The 20,393-nt window shown below is 37.0% G+C and overlaps 1 protein-coding gene across 1 annotated transcript in view; it reads right to left on the reverse strand.

The window, feature by feature from the left end:
• Positions 1–1,638: 1,638 nt before the first annotated feature.
• LOC131196399 (BTB/POZ domain-containing protein 8-like) overlaps positions 1,639–20,393 on the reverse strand; it is a 37,592-nt gene continuing 18,837 nt past the window's right edge. The window contains exons 6-14 of the mRNA XM_058179181.1: positions 17,900–17,980; positions 15,170–15,266; positions 14,001–14,089; positions 13,692–13,794; positions 11,518–11,700; positions 10,107–10,244; positions 7,248–7,377; positions 2,928–2,989; positions 1,639–2,076 (exon numbers count right to left, since the gene is read on the reverse strand). Coding sequence (XP_058035164.1) covers positions 2,050–2,076; positions 2,928–2,989; positions 7,248–7,377; positions 10,107–10,244; positions 11,518–11,700; positions 13,692–13,794; positions 14,001–14,089; positions 15,170–15,266; positions 17,900–17,980 — 910 coding nt within the window. The 3' untranslated portion in view covers positions 1,639–2,049. The remainder of the gene's footprint in view (positions 2,077–2,927; positions 2,990–7,247; positions 7,378–10,106; positions 10,245–11,517; positions 11,701–13,691; positions 13,795–14,000; positions 14,090–15,169; positions 15,267–17,899; positions 17,981–20,393) is intronic.

The raw sequence follows: 20,393 nt of genomic DNA on the forward strand, positions 1-20,393 counted from the left end.
TGTCTAAAATGTAAAACACCACTGAAGGGATACTAGTGCACTATCAAGATGAATGTTTTTGAAAGGAACAGGTAGAATCCCCTGACCTCAAAATAAAACACCAGCTTCAGGTCACCCTCATTTACCAAATATTCCTGTCCCTATATATGTATATATATATATATGCTTATACTTCCTTGTTTCTCCTCATATATATGTTTAAAGATGAAACACAAAAATCAGAATCAAACACATAGTTTCTACTAGGTAAACTTGATGAAATTTATTTTCAGTAGGGATTTAAAATCCTAGCACATGAAAAACAAATAATGTCCTTTTTAACGTACCTGTTCGTAGGACTATTAGCCTCAAGTTCATTAACATGTTTTTTGGAAAGGGCTCCATTAGTCATCTTCGTACCAGATTTTGTTTTCAAAGCTGTATAATAAATAATAAAAAACTAGAATTCAGAAAGCAATGAGTATTTGCTAAAAGTGTGTGTATTTTAGCATATGTGTATGTGTGTGTATGTTATACAGCTGGCATGTGTACATTCTTATTTATTTAATAAACTGCCATCCATGTCAAGATATGGGACTCTGGAGGACCCATATACATTGTATAAACGTGTACAAACAAACTTTAACCCTTTTCCTATTCATGTTACAGACACTGATTATCCAAAAATCCTTCAAGCATTGAAGTTATTCCTATCTAATCGTATCTAATAATGATTAATTTTTTTTAAAAAAAATCTTCATATTAGTCATTTGATTGATATACCAAGAAAAAATATTTTAACTCTAAAATAGTATGTTCATGCAGCTTCTATTTCCTAAGAGCCCATCTATATTTACCATTGCAATTTTTCTTTTATGCTTGTGAATTAAACATAAAAAACAATTGCGATAATTGAAACCTCTTCATAGAGTAATAAAAAAAGAAAATAATTTCAGTGTATGAACTCTGCAGCAAATTAAAAGGGACTCTCTGATTATTACCTGACTGCTTTTTGCTCTCATCTCCTTTTTCCTCTTTGGGGTCATCTTTTTCAATGGACATCCGCAGATCTGGACTTGAATTGGTTGATTTGCTTAGAGTATCTGTGCTTACGAGAGAAGGAGATTCCTTTCCAATTGCCTTCTTCACAGGTTTTGCTTTAATTTGTACATTTGAGATTCCTGCAAATACTTTGGGGCGGGCACCTGTCGTTTTACCTTCTTGGTTTTTTGATGTTTTGCTGCTTCCTGCATTTTTGTGCCCGCTAGAAGGTAATGGCCGGTCAGAATCTTGTTTGGCCAACAGTGTTTCATTCTTAGCATTTCCATTATTTTCAGCTTTGGGCTTTATAACAGCTCTAGCCTTCGGTGAAGGCATTTTCTCTCCTATTTTGGATTCTTTCATCAGCTTACAAACTGCTTTTTTGCTGTCTTTCCCCTTTAAATCATCATGCTTCAAAGCTTTATTATTGCTATTCCGATTGGTAGATGAGGTGTGTCCAGATGCTCCTAATGCATCAGATTTCATTTTATCCTGATTAGCAGAAGGATCACCACAAGGGTTTTCCTTTTTACTTGCTTCCCAAGCAATCTGTTTTAGAGCACAAGTACCACCAAAGCATCGGTTTAACTGAAGAAGAAGGGAGGAGAAAAATATAATAAATGATCAAAAGTCTGGGAGGATCACTGTTACTTGCCATAAAAAAAATTAATTTAGACATTTCAGTAGGAATCATAATCACAGTATATTCTTATTTTTTTGAAAAATTCTGTATTGCTTTAACATGCAATGAATTTTTTCTGCAAAAATCGATAATATATAATACTATATATTATAACATATAAAAATTCATTCAGCCCAATTTTAAAATAAATTTTGACTACAAGAACACAACTAATCAGTCTTTCCATTAGAGTTCTCAGTAGAGAACTGGTTCATAAACGGAAAGTAAATCCATATCAAGAATTCTTATTTAAATCTGGAGTCTGTTTTCAATGTTGAAACGTATTTTTCTTCTTTTGTCTCCTATGTTCAAAAGGAAGAACATGAAGTCTTCTGGATGCTGTTGAATTACAGATTCCAGCAGTTCCAGTTAGCCTGGTTAATGACAAAAGATTATGCGAGACACTGTTCAACCATATTTTGAAGACACAAAAATTCGCCATCCCTGCTAGAAGAAACTGCACAATAATTCCATGTCTAAAATGTAAAACACCACTGAAGGGATACTAGTGCACTATCAAGATGAATGTTTTTGAAAGGAACAGGTAGAATCCCCTGACCTCAAAATAAAACACCAGCTTCAGGTCACCCTCATTTACCAAATATTCCTGTCCCTATATATGTATATATATATATATGCTTATACTTCCTTGTTTCTCCTCATATATATGTTTATATATTATATAATCTTTTTGTGTGATGCTTGTGTATATTGTTATGACAAAATAAAAAAAAAATAAAAAAAAAAGTTAAAAGATTAACAAATGTAATCAAATACATAGCTGAGTATATTTTCCCCTCTCTCCTCATGCATATATTGAGTTAGATTCCCTTGCAAGAATATCTCTCAAAAGATGGATGACATGACAGGAAGGTAATGGCATGAATGAAGGGAATAAGCTCCATTTACTAGCTAGCATACCATTTGCTCTGCAACTGAGAAAGTAGGTTTTTACTCAGCAGTAGCCTGGAGATGCAGGAAAAGAGATGCAATAAATTACTGCTGTCTGATATATTGTGAGGTTGCATCTCAACATGTTTCAAAGAAACATCTCTCTGCGCAGGGAAGTCATCTGCTTGTTAAAGTTACACAATAATTATGTGTGCCTCAAAGCCATGCTCAACTCCCCAAATAATCACCTATCATGTTTGAAAAACATATACAAATGCTTATGTATAGAAATGTGAATATCTTGTAAAATGTGAGGTTTTTGGGTTTTTTTTACCTGAGAACTACTGAATATGGGCTTTTTGGTAGGTCTTCTGTCATCTCCTTTGTCAACAGCAGCTGTATAAGAAAATGACATCTTTTTTTAGGATATATTTAGAGAAAAGTAATGAAGGAAAACAAAGCTTTAAGAATATTATTCTTCAGCAAAAGAATGGCACATACACTTTTTAAAGTGCAAATTAATAAGAAACAAGTCATTCCAAACCTGCAGATTACAACAATAAAAATAATAAACACCACCAAATGATGACATCTGCCTATCCTAGGTTCTTGGGAAGGACTTAATGGGTGGATAAAAATGCCAAATCCAATTTAAACATCTGGCCAGTTGTATGACAAACAATAATGTATAATATTATTATTTTATAATCATTTTAAAATAGTTTATAAGAAAGAAAAAATCCTAGTTAGTGGACATTGAAGTACCTGGAAAAAGCAGAATAGAAGAGAAACAACTGGAGAAAATCACAAAATAGAAGAAGAATTGCAAAAGAGAAGTCGAATGACTAGCAAAATGAAACAGAGTATCAATAGTAATAGGTGCCTTGGGTGCAGTTCCAAAACATCTGGAACACCACTTGAACACCATCAACATTGACAAAATCATCATCAGTCAATTGCAAAAGGCAGCTTTACTTGGAATAACTTATACTCTGCAACAATACCTCCAAAACATCAAATAAATTTTGCTTAACCCAAGGTTTTGGGAATGATTGAACAGGTGGATAAAAATGCCAGTCTAAAAATTTGGCTTATTGTACAACCAACCATAATAATAATTGTTTTGATTTGTACATCTTTAAATAACGTAGATCCCTGCTCTTTCCATATACAAACTTTATTGCATGTTGCCAACTTATCTCATGTTATTAATTTAAAACAGAAAGCTTTCCTCTTATATTGATACAGTAATATGCAATAAAATTATCTATGCTTTTAAGCATTACTGAAAATGAAATACTGTTGGTAAGCAAGACCAGTCTTCAGTCAGTCAGTATAAAATATGAAATTTTCAAAGGGAAATTGATTGAAACTCTCTGAGAAGGCACCCAAAAACAGAACTGATCAGACCTGATGAAGCTTCTTGGATGAGAAGCGAAATGTTTTCTTCTTCCTCAAAGAAGAAGTCCAGTTGCCTTTTCAACAACAACAACAAAAAAAGCACCTTTAAACAATCATGACCTGGATGACTGAGAATCACCCCAAATTAAATTTCTGCAATGCTACAGCTTACGTAACCTATCCTAGAAAAATGCAGATTGAGGAATATACTGTATATATAACATCCTTCGCCAAAATCCAGTTTTATCTCTTCCAAAGAATTCTACAAGGCATACAGGTCTACCAATCTATTTATCATTGCCTGCAACTATTACTTATATATTTTATGAATATAAAACCTGTAAGAGTCAGCTGCATTCCCACCCTGCAGTGAACCTCTGGTTTCCTAAGGGAAGGTATGAGGCTGAAAATGGCAGCTGGGTGACTTTTTTATTTTCTTAAGGGAATAAGAGTGTATGTTGCATATGCTGCATAAAATATAAATTAAAAAACATGGTCTATTGGGAACCAATACCATGCACCAAGTAGCGTTGGAGGCAGCATTTAACCTTCCTAGTCTAATCTTTTTTAATATATGGGCACTGAAAAGGAATCTGAAGTAATCCCTAAATGGTATATTTTTAAATCGCATGCTTCTTTAAAAGTTTATGTACCCATTCAAATAGCTCACATAGAAAAATAGCTCTGATTGTACAAAACAGGCATGCAATTACACAAAATGTAATTTTTAAAAAATCTCTCTGGATATTGTAATCAACCTGCAGTAATTAATGCTATAGACTTTTTAAAGCAACAAATCAACTGGATAGTTATCACAGCTGCAGTTTGGGTTTCCCAAATTTATCACAGTATACTCTAATTATTCAAATCAGGGGAAGATAGGAATTCTAATCAAAATTTATGCATGGGTTTATATGTATATATTAGAAAGCATTACTTGGAATAACTCATATCCTGCAACAATACCTCCAAAACATCAAATAAATTTTGCCTATCCCAAGGTTTTGGGAATGATTGAACAGGTGGATAAAAATGCCAGTCTAAAAATTTGGCTTATTGTGCAACCAACCATAATAATAATTGTTTTGATTTGTACATCTTTAAATAACGTAGATCCCTGCTCTTTCCATATACAAACTTTATTGCATGTTGCCAACTTATCTCATGTTATTAATTTAAAACAGAAAGCTTCCTCTTATATTGATACAGTAATATGCAATAAAATTATCTATGCTTTTAAGCATTGCTGAAAATGAAATACTGTTGGTAAGCAAGACCAGTCTTCAGTCAGTCAGTATAAAATATGAAATTTTCAAAGGGAAATTGATTGAAACTCTCTGAGAAGGCACCCAAAAACAGAACTGATCAGACCTGATGAAGCTTCTTGGATGAGAAGCGAAATGTTTTCTTCTTCCTCAAAGAAGAAGTCCAGTTGCCTTTTCAACAACAACAACAAAAAAAGCACCTTTAAACAATCATGACCTGGATGACTGAGAATCACCCCAAATTAAATTTCTGCAATGCTACAGCTTACGTAACCTATCCTAGAAAAATGCAGATTGAGGAATATACTGTATATATAACATCCTTCGCCAAAATCCAGTTTTATCTCTCCCAAAGAATTCTACAAGGCATACAGGTCTACCAATCTATTTATCATTGCCTGCAACTATTACTTATATATTTTATGAATATAAAACCTGTAAGAGTCAGCTGCATTCCCACCCTGCAGTGAACCTCTGGTTTCCTAAGGGAAGGTATGAGGCTGAAAATGGCAGCTGGGTGACTTTTTTATTTTCTTAAGGGAATAAGAGTGTATGTTGCATATGCTGCATAAAATATAAATTAAAAAATATGGTCTATTGGGAACCAATACCATGCACCAAGTAGCGTTGGAGGCAGCATTTAACCTTCCTAGTCTAATCTTTTTTAATATATGGGCACTGAAAAGGAATCTGAAGTAATCCCTAAATGGTATATTTTTAAATCGCATGCTTCTTTAAAAGTTTATGTACCCATTCAAATAGCTCACATAGAAAAATAGCTCTGATTGTACAAAACAGGCATGCAATTACACAAAATGTAATTTTTAAAAAATCTCTCTGGATATTGTAATCAACCTGCAGTAATTAATGCTATAGACTTTTTAAAGCAACAAATCAACTGGATAGTTATCACAGCTGCAGTTTGGGTTTCCCAAATTTATCACAGTATACTCTAATTATTCAAATCAGGGGAAGATAGGAATTCTAATCAAAATTTATGCATGGGTTTATATGTATATATTAGAAAGCATTATTTAGAATGACATCATCCAACAACCCAATAAAATTGCATTTTTGGACATGACTGATTTCGATTTCCAGGGGGAAAAAAAGCTTAATACACAAAGCTCGTAAATAACACTTTACATTTACACTTTACAATGCAGGATATTGTGATAAGAATCACAAAAAAGTGATTCATTTATATTACATTGCCATTTTATGTTTTGCTACTGAAATTCTTTACAGTAAGCTATATCCTGAGCATCTGTAGCTACTTCACCATACTAAAGAAATTACACGACAACAGAAAAAATATTCAGGGATGCCCTGAAGCCATTTTCAATTATTTCATCTGCAAGATTTTATTCTATACATTTGAAAACAAAGGATGGGAGTGGGGGGGTTAGAAGAGAGAAGGGGGAGGAGAGCAGAGCAAGATCTCTTTTGTTTAGCTTCAAATTGTGCTGCTTAAATGTTTAAAGGCCACTCTACAGCTTCTTTGATGAATCTTCTGCAGCAGTCAGACAGAATCATAGCATCATATCAATCACAAATTCAATGGACCCTTCATTTTCGACACAAATGAGATCGGCTGCTAAGCAAGACATAGAACACACATTAACCACCACCCCAACTACTCCAATCATGAAATAAACGTATCAAATTCTATAATTCCTATGTGCTTAACCATCCTAATGAATTATTTTTAATCATTCTAAACGCAAAGAAAAAGACAGCCTACCTATTTATAAGGCTTCCGTATAGCTGCATAATAACGTTCGTTCACAATAGGGAGGTGGAATCAGCTTGGCTTCCATACTTGAAGCAGTCTGTTTATTTTTCACAATCCTTACATAATAATCGGGAAGCAGAAGGCTCATCAACATGTCTTTCCAGTTAACATTAATTACCAGCTCCCATGACTTCTCTATAATAAAGGTCCAGCTGTCATGCAAAGCACTCAGCTCCAGCTATAGCTTGCCTACCTGCTTGTATTCGCTCTTGATCAGCTGCCTTAAGCAGTTTCCAGCCCTCTGTATGTCGAACGGCAAAAAATGACTGGAGCAGAAAGATCCACAGTTTATCACGCAGAGCCTGGATCCTGCACAGAAACCCCTATGAAAAAAAAAATCAGCAGCTGGGAAAAAACCTTGTTGTCATAGCAACCAGTCATTACTCCCTATAGAAAGTACTTGCTCCTTCAACTGGCTTAGATATTAATCGCTTAGCCATCGCTTAGATATTACGACTGCTGAACAGATGTCGAGCTTTGCAGAAGCCAATTGTCCTGCATCATAATTTTGCTCTGCTTGAAACCAAGCCACTCCCACAGATTGCTGAAGCTCAAAAAATATCAAACCTGCCTACTTCTCCCTCTCCACTCTTCCAATTTTACACACAAATCTCTTTTTAGCTTTGTACCCTTGGCTTTGTCACTACAAGGTCAAATCCTCTAGGGCCCAATAAAGCATCTGGTTAAATTTTCACTGCTGCTAAATTAATCAACAACAGAAGAAATCTGCAACAGTATGGAACAATACTATATAGATATTTATAATTAAAAAAAGTATTATAATTATTTTAAAATATGCCACCTGTCCAGTGAGTCCCTGTTGATTGAAAAAACCTCAAACTGCAAAAATACAGTAATTTCATAAAGGCAATAAAGTTTTGTAAGTATATATTACTCAGTACAAAGCCCCTAAGAATCTTTGTTTCCACTGCTGAAAAATAATTATCACAAATATTCAGTTTCCAGAATATGAAACCAAGAGAATGAGCAATTCGCTGAATAATAATTTCTTATTTTTCATATTGCTGATTGCTCTTCGGGGATAAAAGCAGTGCCATCGCTAGAATATAATTTAATAGAAAGAAAGGTTCCCACTGGCCTGATCAATGTCCTATTTAATCTGCTACTATCTATCGACTGTGATTCTCAACTCTAATTTTATAGCATATCCATTGAGTTATTGATGGCTCAATTCTTTCACCCCCCACATTTTGAAGCTGCACTGCTATAGCATAAAGCCTTTTGTACACATACATTTAAAGAGATTACAGCAAAAGGGGGAGACGGGATGAAAACATCAATTCCTCTGATTTAGAGCGCATTAATCCCATTTTATTTTTTTTTAGAAAAAAGCACATGAAGACAGATGTATAAGCAAGCTTGCTTAAATCCGAACGCAAGCGCTAATGATTTCAGCTCTCTTCAGGGCTATATTTAGGATGATGAGTTTTAGCAGCAAAAGAAGGTCTCCTGTCTTACAAATTCCAATTGTTAGGGGCAGCCGGATGATTTTTCATTGTACTTTGGTAATTAAAATAGAGCTCGGAAGCACATCAGTATTAGTTTTAACTTTTAATGCTTCTAAGAGTTTGAGCTCCTCAGTTTCCTTTTAAGGATCCCACCTTTATTTTTTCAATGTGATAGCTTTCTCCTCTTCAGAGGAGGACTACAGAGAAGAATTGGTGGACAGCACAATCTGGAATGTAAACCTCCTGAGGCCAAGCCCCAGCCCAGGCTCTGGTAAAGCTGAAGGGGCACAAACATTGGCTCCTTAATTAGTTCTTCACAGTGACAAGTACTGAACAGATTTACTGTTGGTAACTGGATGTGGCCCAGGAACTGGCAGCTATATGTGGCCTAGGCACAGGCACTTGAGCCCCTCAGCCCTGGTAAGCACTCATCATGGAAGTGTTTTTCCCTCAGGCACAAGAGTGAAGCAAAGCTTTGACAAGGGATCACCATCCATATCACACACAAAAAATGCTGTAGCAAGGATGTGGCAATGATGCCAGCTCCCATCACCAAGTAACACACCAAATTTCAGTCCAAAGGAAGAGCAGTGAAGTAACTCTCTGTGTCAGACCAGAAGATCAGTTAGAGAAAGCAACTGGAAAAGGATTGTTACATGGGAAGTGTGAACAAGAAAATGCCTATATCGTGCTAGAGGTTTTGGTGAGGACCACCTAGGATAGAACTTGTAACATGACATACAAGGGCATAAAATATGAAACAATAAGAGAAACAAATCCCAAGTAAAGAGTGTAGGATTAAAACAGTCATATATAAAATATAAGTAACATAAGTCATATCAGGTAGGTTATAAGATGATACAGGAAGACAATCTTAGGAAAAGTTATAGTATTATTAGGAAAAACATAAGGCAAATACATACATAAAATTTTGAAGGAGATGGGTGGTTTAGAAATGTGAAGGATAAAAACAAACAAAAAAACAAAAACAAATTATTATTATACAACTTCAATTTTGGATTCAAATCTTTATTTTGTAGAGTTTTCTAATAAAACCTTTCAACTTAAAGAATTGTTTTGCCTCCTGACTGGTTCTGTCACCATCTCCCAAAATGGACGTATATTAGACCATTTCCATTTCCATTTTATGATCTATGTTGATCTTCTGAAATGCCTTACTTTAAAGACAGCTATTGTGACTAGGGAGGGAGGGAGGGAGGGAGGGAGGGAGGGAGGGAGAGAGAGAGAGAGAGAGAGAGAGAGTGAGTGAGTGTCAGAGAAAGACAGTCTTCTCTACAATGACTCCATGCCTCTGGTACACATATTTATCTGCAAGGACTTTCACTGCAAACTTTCAGTATAACTTTTATCCTTAATGTTTTATAGAGTTGCAATGTATTTGAATTTGATATTATTTAATTAGTTGTTTTAACTGCTAGCATTTTAGAGCTGTATCATGATTATTTTATATCACCTATTCATGCTGTAGAACACCTTGGTACAATGTCTGTCCTTAAAGTTTGGCTTAAAAGGTTCTAATAAAAACAACTGAAATCATGTTTCTGTTAATTTTTAAAACCTACCATCTCATTCACATTTGAAGAACTTAGCAAAGCGTCCACTGCTATAAGAAGGCAACAGCTATTTTCAGTAGTAACCTCTTTTTTGACTGCTTCAAGCACTTGATCAAGAAGATCAGGTTTGCTGCTCATGGCTTGAGCCTGAAAGATATGATCAGAAAAACCAGATCAGCTGAAACCAAAATCAAACAAGGCACTTTGGTGGGTGAATCTAAAAAGAGGACATGTGTCGGACATGCGCTTGTATGTTCATGGATCCTTTGTATGCTTGTTCTTCACACAAACACTAATATGCTAAAATACAGATGGGCCAGGCTTAATCTATATACTTGTATCTTACTTTGGCAAACTCTCTTTGATTTTCATTTTCTTGACTGATTTATTATGTTTATTTGCCACCCATCTCACCGTAAGATGTCTCTGGGAGGCTTACAACATTAAAATGAAACCATAAATATATGAATAAATATATAAAATCACATTAAAATTACAATGGGATACAAGTTCTTATTTCATTGTTGTGTTAATCTGATGACAAATGACTAATAAAACACTCTTAGGAACATGTATTCAGAATTAATTACACCAAACTGAAAAGGAGTTATCCTCAGATAAGTGAATACAGAATTGCAGCCTAAATATTGTATCCCCTGGTTAGTCTGGCGGAAGTAATACAGGCCTTTTGCTTTCTTCCTATCTATTGCCACATAAAAAATAAGTAGAATCTCATATTGAAAAAAATCAAACGACTGTTCTACTTAACATGATATTGTTTACTGCAACTGCTAATACTGTAACTCTTGAAGCAGCCTTCCCCAATGATGCCCTTATAGCCATTATGGGAATTACTGTTCCACAGTTCTGGAAGGCATCAGATTAGGGAAGATTTCTCTGGAGAGTAATTGCTATGTTTTAAGCTAGCAGGCTTCCCGGGGCAACTTGTTGGCAATAAACAATGTGCTGTAAAAAATGGGAAAGTGGGATTGTCTCATAGTATATGGTATATGAAAGTTAAAAAAACCTGGAAAAGTACAATTTTCACCAACCTACCTATATCAGTACAATGTGTTCACTTTTGTTTTTAGGGCATCGTTACATGGAATATTTTCCCTAATTGGGAAAGTGTACCTGTCAAACATGAACAAGCAAGATAAAACCCATCATGTGGTCTAGGGCAGGGGTCTGCAAACTTGTCTCTTTTAAGACTTGTGGACTTCAACTCCCAGAGTTCCTCAGCCACTCTGGGAGTTGAAGTCCACAAGTCTTAAAAGAGACAAGTTTGTAGACCCCTGGTCTAGGGCAATGTTTTTCAACCTTTGCTACTTTAAGATGTCTGGTCTTCAACTCCCAGAATTCCCCAGTCAGCCCACTAGTCTTTTTAATGCTACTACCGTATAAAGTAGGTGTATTTTACCTGTAAGAGAGCAAAAAAACTTTCACTCTGTATTATTTCTGGAAAATTGGTCACCATAAATGCCATACACTCTTCCTGCAGTCTAAATGCCAATGTTCGAACTGTTTCAGTCCATTTCACTTGGGGAAGACTATTAAGTAGCCTGTTGGTTTCCATCAAAAGACGGGCTGCATTCTGTGGGCTCTTAAAAAAAAAAAATACACATATTCTGAACAAAAATTAGACACAATTCTATATGTACACATTACACCATAGCATTTGCAAATTAATTCTTCTCACATTAATAATGGGTAAATGTAATTCACACATTCCAATAAGGAAAGTGTTTATGAGAATAACCGGAAAGCTTAGAAAATGATTTGACAATCAGCAAGAAGTCACGGATATGCAACAAACATTAGATTGTATAGTATAATGAAGTTTATGACTCCAAAAATTAGTGTATCAAATCCAGAATAATTCTGTCTGATGTGGAAACAGTCTGAAAAATTGAAAAAAATTCAGACAAGATAGTAGGTACTGTGTAGATTTTTCTAGGGGATGTTTATCCGAAGAAGTGAAAAATGCAGTAGGCAAGAATGTATTTCTGGCCATTTTGATTATACAGAAGTAGAAAATATCTGTATGAATGAGACTGATATAATAAAGAAGGGTGCCTGCTAAAACAAGGAAGGGAGAGAAAAAAAGAGAGAAAGAAAGTGTAAAAATGAATGAGTATGGAATGAATGTAGACTGAATGGAAGAATGAGTGGGTCAGTAGAAAAATGTAGAAAAATGTGGGTTGGGGTGCTTTGATTATCTACTTTAGACAAAATGAATGAGGATAAATTGGAAACAAATAAAGGAAAGAAGAATAGACAAGTTGAGAAGAAAGAGAAGACTAAAAAAAATATCAAAAATTGATGGGAGTGTTGAGAGAGAGGTGGGAAACTTAAAGAACAAAATAAAATATAAATTGGTGTACAGACTTTTGGAAATGAGGATGATCTGGAAAGGAGGAAAGAAGTATACTAGATTGTATTAGTGTAGGCCAGATTTTTATTTATTTTATTTATATCCCACCTTTATTGTTTTAACTCCAGGCGGTGAACATATCCAAGACTTTCCTCCCCCTATTTTCCCACAACAACCACCCTGTGATTTGAATTGGGCTGAACAAGATGGATCAACTCAAAATCACACAGAGGGCTTTCATGGTTAAAGTGGAAGTAGAACTCAGTCTCCAGCTCTCTAGCCTGGCGCCTTAACCACTGTACCAAAGTGAATCTAATTAGACTTTCTTTCCTTTTCTAGAATCAACTGCATTATTACTTCATTCCTTGGCAGCCTCTTTGATATGTTGCATCACAATACATTAGGATGTAGAAATAACAAAAATATTTTCAGTCATTCAGTTGAGGACTACAGTCATGTAGTCCTCAACTTCCAACCATTTGTTTAGCAATTGTTCAAAATTACAAACAGCACTGGAAAAAAATGATCAATGACTATTTTTCAGACTTACAACTGTTGCAGCATCCCCATGGTCCCATGATTAAAATTTGGGATGCTTGGCTACTGCCCTTTATTTATGATGGTTGCAGTGTCCCGGGGTCATGTGATTGCCCTTTCAATCCTCTGACAAGCAATGTTAATGTGGAAGCCAGAGTTACCTAACAACCATGTTACTAACTTAACAACTGCAGTAATTCACTTACCAACAACTATGATAAGAAAGGTTGTAAAATGGGGCAAAACTGTCTTGCTTAGCAACATAAATTTTGGGCTCAAACTGTGATTATATGTTAAGCAACACTTGTATAAAAAGCAATGGATGGAGGGATTAAGATAAATTTCATTTTCAGATATGGACCACTCTACATTTAATTGGAGTTTATTGTGAAACTTGGAAGGTTCAAGAACCAAGTGTGCCCACGGAGGGGGGTGGGTGGGGACTTGTTTCTCCAATGCCTTTCAGCCAATGCAACAGAACTGTAAAATTTGAAAGAGTGAATGATAGTGATTTATTCACTAAATTTGTTTTGAGATAACAGTCAATTATCTCAGTCTGAAGTAGAAAGGAAATGTATATAATCAAAATAAATTAAATGTTTCCACAAATTCAGTTCAGTTTCCCAAGAAACAAAATAATAATGTCAATTAATAAGAATAACTAAAAACTGACACAAACTTACCAAAGAATCAATCAATGTAGTAAGGCAATTATTTTGAAGCTCAGAAGATAAATTAGCAAAGTTCTTTTCTGACCAAGACCTTGCAAAATTTTGTATCAGCCACCTGTTAAGGGAAATGTCTTATTTAAACAAACCCATCAAGCAGATTTAACAAGAAATGAATCTCTGTTAGTATAAGCAACCAATGACAAGGTGTGTTTGCATATTGCATCAAAATATAAATAGCTTTCAAAAATTGTAACCCTATCTTCTTGAGTTTAAGATTAAGCTGTGAAACTGAAAATCTGTCAAATATTTTATCTCACTTACTTCATGCATAAATCATAAAGGTGCTCTGCTCTTGTTGAATGGGCTATAGCCAGACACTCTAAAACAGGTTGATGCTTCCCGGGCACAGGCTATAATTGTTAGAATATAAGAGAAAGTATTATCATTTAATATTTGCAATAATTCACAAACTAAAATAGAAAATTCACTGAATAGAATAGAATGTTTTTATTGGTCAAGTGTGATTAGACACACAAGGAATTTGTCTTTGGTGCATATGCTCTCAGTGTACATAAAAGAAAAGATACATTCATCAAGAATCATAAGGTACAACACTTAATAGTCGTAGGGTACAAGTAAGCAATCAGGAAACAATATCAATATAAATCGTAAGGATACAAGCAACAAAGTTACAGTCATACAGTCATAAGTGGGAGGAGATGGGTGATGGGAACGATGAGAAGATTAATAGTAGTGCAGACCAAACTGACTCTCATGTATCATTCATAACTAGATTCCAATTATGCAATTCTTTCTGCAGCTTCATCCAAAGCATTTTCCACTTCTAGGGAAACCTTTCCACATAAACTTATTTAACTATTCACTGCAAGGTATCTCTCACAAAACCTCTGTATATAGTAGAGGATTCTAATGCAGTACAGATCGTTCTGGTTTCGCAACCACTAGTTTGAAGTTGGACAAATAACGTGACTGTTTCTTAAAATCCTAGCTGTCCTAGCTGACCTGTGGCTATATAATTGCAATCTGACTGTTTGGCACTCAGCCTGTACTTACGATGGCTGTAGCATCCTAAACTCACTTGCGACTCACAAGCAAAATCAATGGGGAAGCTAGCTGGAAGGATCGCAAGTTGCTCCAGTTAAGTCACTTGCAAACTCCCTCACACAGCCACCCGCCAGCCCCAACCATACTCGCACTGTAACAACCACTGATGCGCCATCCCGCTTGTAGCCGCCTCTAATTATTCTTCACACCACATTCTCAAAATGTTACACACTGTAACGTAACTTAACATTTGGATGAAAAATGCCTTGCAATGATCATTTGTTTCAAACAGTTCATCTCCTTAGTCAATATTGCTTATGGCAACTCTAATTCAAATAATGAAATGTTTCTGTTTTATTCCCAACAGTAAACTTGTAATATTTGATTTACCTCTTAAAGCAGTATCAAGATAAACAGATAAATACCTTTTGAAAGAAGTTGCAGTAGTCTCTTTTCAGAATGTATATAGCTATTTCTCTTAAACCGTCTAATCCATACATATCTGCAATGCTTAGTATACATCTAAAGTAAAAGCAGTAATGAAAATTAACTATAAAATCATCATAACACAGTCACTGGCAGCCCATAATGGAATTGTTCCATAATAGTTTACATCTAGGCAAAGATAATATGGTAATGCTTCTAGGCAAGCATAATTCATTCTAATTTTTGAAAGCCTGGTGAAGTAATATTTTTAAGGGAAGTTCAATTCCAACAATAGCAATTAATAATTCAAATTAATAATTCATGTTGCAAACATGAGGGGACAAGTCTTGATATCTTAAAAGCAACTGTGCTGGGGTATGTATGGAAACGTAACTAAAAATTCAAACCATATTTATTCATCTATAGTTATGTATTTTAAAAAGTAATACATTTTAAAAACTTCTTTTTTAATTTCACACCGACTGCCGTTCTGTATAAACCAGTTTGAATTCCTTGAGCAAGGTTGCTAATATAAGCTGCTTTTGAAAATAAAATTAAGACAATTTTAAGAAGTTAAAAATCCTTGCTATATTGGTAAAGATTATAAAGATTATAAACTATTAAATCATATTGTCTTTAATAAACCATATTAAAAAAGAAAGCCAGAATTCAGAAGAATGTTACTGATTCACAGGCAGATGAAAACAATTCAGTTCAGCATCCTATTGCTCACAGTCACATAGCATTTGGCTAAGGAATGTCTACAAGCAGAACATGATGGCAATAACTGCCCTCCCACAACCAACTAGCATTTAAAAGTGCAGTAAAATTAGACAGATTTTACTGTTTTCAAATTGAACCTTATTTTTCATATTTATTAAAGTGTTATGTTCTAGTTTGCTGAAGACTGAGACAAGGCTTGACTAGTTTATCCCTAACATTCAAGCAGTCCTCGACTTATAACAGTTTGCTTAGTGACAGTTCAAGGTTACAACGGCACTGAAAAAAGCGAGTTATGACCATTCTTATGGTCCCGGGATATCTTCGGGACCGCCTTCTGTTACCACATGCCTCCCACCCGCCGGTACGCTCCCATAGAGAGGGTCTTCTCAGGGTGCCGTCAGCCAAACAGTGTAGGCTGGCGACCCCCAGGGGGAGAGCCTTCTCTGTGGGGGCACCTACCCTCTGGAATGAGCTTCCCCCAGGACTTCGACAACTTCCTGACCTCCGGACCTTTCGCCGCGAGCTGAAGACATATCTATTCTTCCGAGCAGGACTGGCTTAAAATAGGGTTTTTAAATATGGATTTTATTGGGGTTTATTTTTTATATTTTGTATGGTATTTTAAATTTAGGCTATTTTGAATAAGTTTTTTAAAATGTGTTTTATTGTAATATATTGTATTATTTTATTTGCCTGTTCACCGCCCTGAGTCCTTCGGGAGAAGGGCGGTATAAAAATTAAATTATTATTATTATTATTATTATTATTATTATTATTATTCACACTTATGACCTTTGCAGCATCCCCATCGTCACATGATTTACATTTGGATGCTTGACAACTGACTCACATTTATGGCAGCTGCAGTGTCCTGCAGTCATGTGATCCCCTTTTGCATCCTTCTGACAAGCCAAGTCAATGGGGAAACCAGATTCGCTTAACAACCGTGTTACTAATTCAAGAACTGCAGTAATTCACTTAACAAATGTGGCAAGAAATGTCGTAAAATGGGGCAAAATTCACTTAACAAATTTCTCATTTATCAACATAAATTTTGGGCTCAATTGCAGTCATAAGTAGAGGACTACCTGTATTTAGTTTATCTTCTCATGGGTCTAGTTAAAATTTAGTTAAAATCCTCTCTGGCCTGGTATAGACCTCATCTTTCTTCTATTTAATCTGTTGGGTTGGAATAACACAAAATAATCACCTTCTTTTTTATTGAAACATTCACCTTATCCCAGAAGAGAAAACTTAACGCTTCTAAATGATCAGAGTATACTTCCTGGAATTGTTTGCCACTGACTAAACTGGCTGGTGCTGATAGGATTTGAAATATAAAATCTTTGAAGAGTACCAGGTTGCTTAGCCTACTCAGTCCTTTCTATTACCAAAGCAAGACTTCAAAATCTCAAAGTAAGGTTAAGCCCAGGGACTTATTCTTAGATACAGTTCCTTAATTAGATTGAAGCTGGTTAGAACAAAGTCTGGTTAAAGGAGACAAGAGTGATCTTAGTTAGTTAGATTTCACACAGATTGGAATTAGGGAAAATTCACCTCTGAGATGGCATATCAAAGAGTTTACGAAGGAATCATACAATCATATTATTCTGCTTAAAGTCCCTTAACTAGTAGCTAGGATCTAGAAGTAAGGATGTTTGCATGCCTGCTTATTAAACCATAAACCAAACAAACCACAATATAACTTACTGGACTATGTGAACCCATTCAGCAAATTGCTGCAATAAATTGAAACATTCCAGCAAGCATTTTATATCTTGTCATACCTACTTAGCATATGAATGCTAAGAATAATTATCTCAAAAACACAAATACAAGCAAATTCTTGTGCTAAAATACAGATTACATTGCAAGGTTAATCATTTCTGGCACTATTATAACTCCATTTCTGGTTCTTAAGATGTTACTTCTATTTAAGTACAGTTTGCTAAGAGTTAGGAAATAGACATGGAATATTATTAAAAACAACAGGACTTGACACTTACCCAGGATTTACATTTTTAGGGAACTCCAGAACTGCTCCATAGATAAAATGTAAAATGACAGTCATTTCTGCATGACTTATGCTACAAAACCAGAAGAAAAATTAGTTACACAAATGAGAATCTGAAGACTATAATAGTCTTCACATTTTGTACATCTCATTTAACGTATCCAGAAATATTTTACAAGAAGAGTTCTCCATTCCTCTGAAAACAACAAAATACCTTATCCCACCAGACTTGAAATCCTAGGCTTAGAAAACTTGGAACTTGGAACTCTGTCGCCTTCGACAAGACCTAAGTTTAACTCACAGAATCATCTATTGTAATGTCCTTCCTGTTCATTGCGTCGGCAGATAACCGCCCGGCCGCCCTGTTTCGGGTGACCCGCTCCCTCCTTCATCAGGAGGTGCGGGATGACCCGTTGCAGGGACGTGCTGAGGAGTTTAGTGGTTATCTATACGATAAAATCGCTCAGCTCCAGGATGGTCTGGACCGAAATTGGGATGATCCAAGCGAGGGAGAGGAGACACGTCTTGTTGAGACCATTTGGGATGAGTTTGACCCTGTGGCTCCCGAGGACGTGGACAGGCTGTTGGGGAGGCTTCACGCCACTACATGTTTACTGGACCCGTGCCCTTCCTGGCTGGTACTGGCCACTCAGGAGGTGACATGAGGCTGGCTCCAGGAGATTATCAACGCTTCTTTGTTGGAAGGGGTTTTCCCTGCCGCCTTGAAAGAGGCGGTGGCGAGACCCCTCCTCAAGAAGCCCTCCCTGGACCCAGCTATTTTGGGTAATTATCGTCCAGTCTCCAACCTTCGCTTTGTTGCGAAGGTTGTAGAGAGTGCTCTGGCGCGACAGCTACCCCAATACCTGGATGAAGCCGTCTATCTAGACCCGTTCCAGTCCGGATTCCGACCCGGATACAGCACGGAGACAGCTTTGGTCGCATTGGTGGATGATCTCTGGAGGGCCAGGGACAGGGGTTATTCCTCTGCCCTGGTCCTATTAGACCTCTCAGCGGCTTTTGATACCATCGACCATGGTATCCTGCTGCGCCGGTTGGGGGGATTGGGAGTGGGAGGCACCGTATATCGGTGGTTCTCCTCCTATCTCTCTGACCGGTCGCAGACGGTGTTGACAGGGGGGCAGAGGTCGACCGCGAGGGACCTCACTTGTGGGGTGCCGCAGGGGTCGATTCTCTCGCCCCTTCTGTTCAACATCTATATGAAGCCGTTGGGTGAGATCATCAGTGGCTTTGGGGTGAGATACCAGCTGTACGCTGATGACACCCAGCTGTACTTCTCCACCCCAGGCCACCCCAATGAAGCTGTTGAAGTGCTGTCCCGGTGTGGAAGCCGTGCGGGCCGGGATGGGGGGAAACAGGCACAAGCTTAATCCCTCCAAGACGGAGGGGCGGTGGATCCCGGCACCCCGATGCAGTCAGCTGCAGCCGCAGCTGACTGTTGGAGGCGAGTTATTGGCCCCAAAGGATAGGGTGCGCAACTTAGGTGTCCTCCTGGATGAACGGCTGTCGTTTGAAGATCATTTGACGGCCGTCTCCAGGGGGGCCTTCCACCAGGTTCGCCTGGTTGGCAGTTGCGCCCCTTCCTTGATCGGGATGCCTTGTGCACGGTCACTCATGCGCTCGTTACCTCTCGCTTGGATTATTGTAATGCTCTCTACATGGGGCTCCCCTTGAAGTGCACTCGGTGGCTTCAGTTAGTCCAGAATGCGGCTGCCTGGGTGATAGAGGAGCTCGTAGCTCCCATATAACACCGCTCCTGCGCAGACTGCACTGGCTGCCTGTGGCCTTTCGAGTGCGCTTTAAGGTGCTGGTTACGACCTTTAAAGCGCTCCATGGCTTAGGGCCTGGGTACTTACGGGACCGCCTGCTGTTACCACATGCCTCCCACCGACCCGTACGCTCTCACAGAGAGGGACTTCTCAGGGTGCCGTCCGCCAAGCAATGTCGGCTGGCGGCCCCCAGGGGAAGGTCCTTCTCTGTGGGGGCTCCCACACTCTGGAACGAACTTCCCCTGGGTTTACGCCAAATACCTGACCTTCGGACATTTCGTCGCGAACTTAAGACACATCTTTTTATTCGCGCGGGGCTGTCTTAAATTGAATTTCAACAAATTTTTAAAATTCTTATTAACTAATTTTAATTGGGGTTTTAGCTCACTGTATATTTTAATTTTCAGGCTAATTTTAAAATAAGTTTTTTAATTGCATTTTTAAATTATATATTGTACTGTCTGTTTTATTTTTGCCTGTACACCGCCCTGAGTCCTTCGGGAGAAGGGCGGTATAGAAATCAAATAAATAAATAAATAAATAAATAAATAAATAAATAAATAAAGACTACTTCAGCTTCAATTGCAATAATACTAGAGCAACCGATAGATTTAAACTTAATGTCAACCGCTTTAATCTAGATTGCAGAAAATATGACTTCTGTAACAGAATCATCAGTGCTTGGAATACTTTACCTGA

The sequence above is a fragment of the Ahaetulla prasina genome, chromosome 3 (genome assembly GCF_028640845.1).
Source record: "Ahaetulla prasina isolate Xishuangbanna chromosome 3, ASM2864084v1, whole genome shotgun sequence".
NCBI classification, from domain to species: domain Eukaryota; kingdom Metazoa; phylum Chordata; class Lepidosauria; order Squamata; family Colubridae; genus Ahaetulla; species Ahaetulla prasina.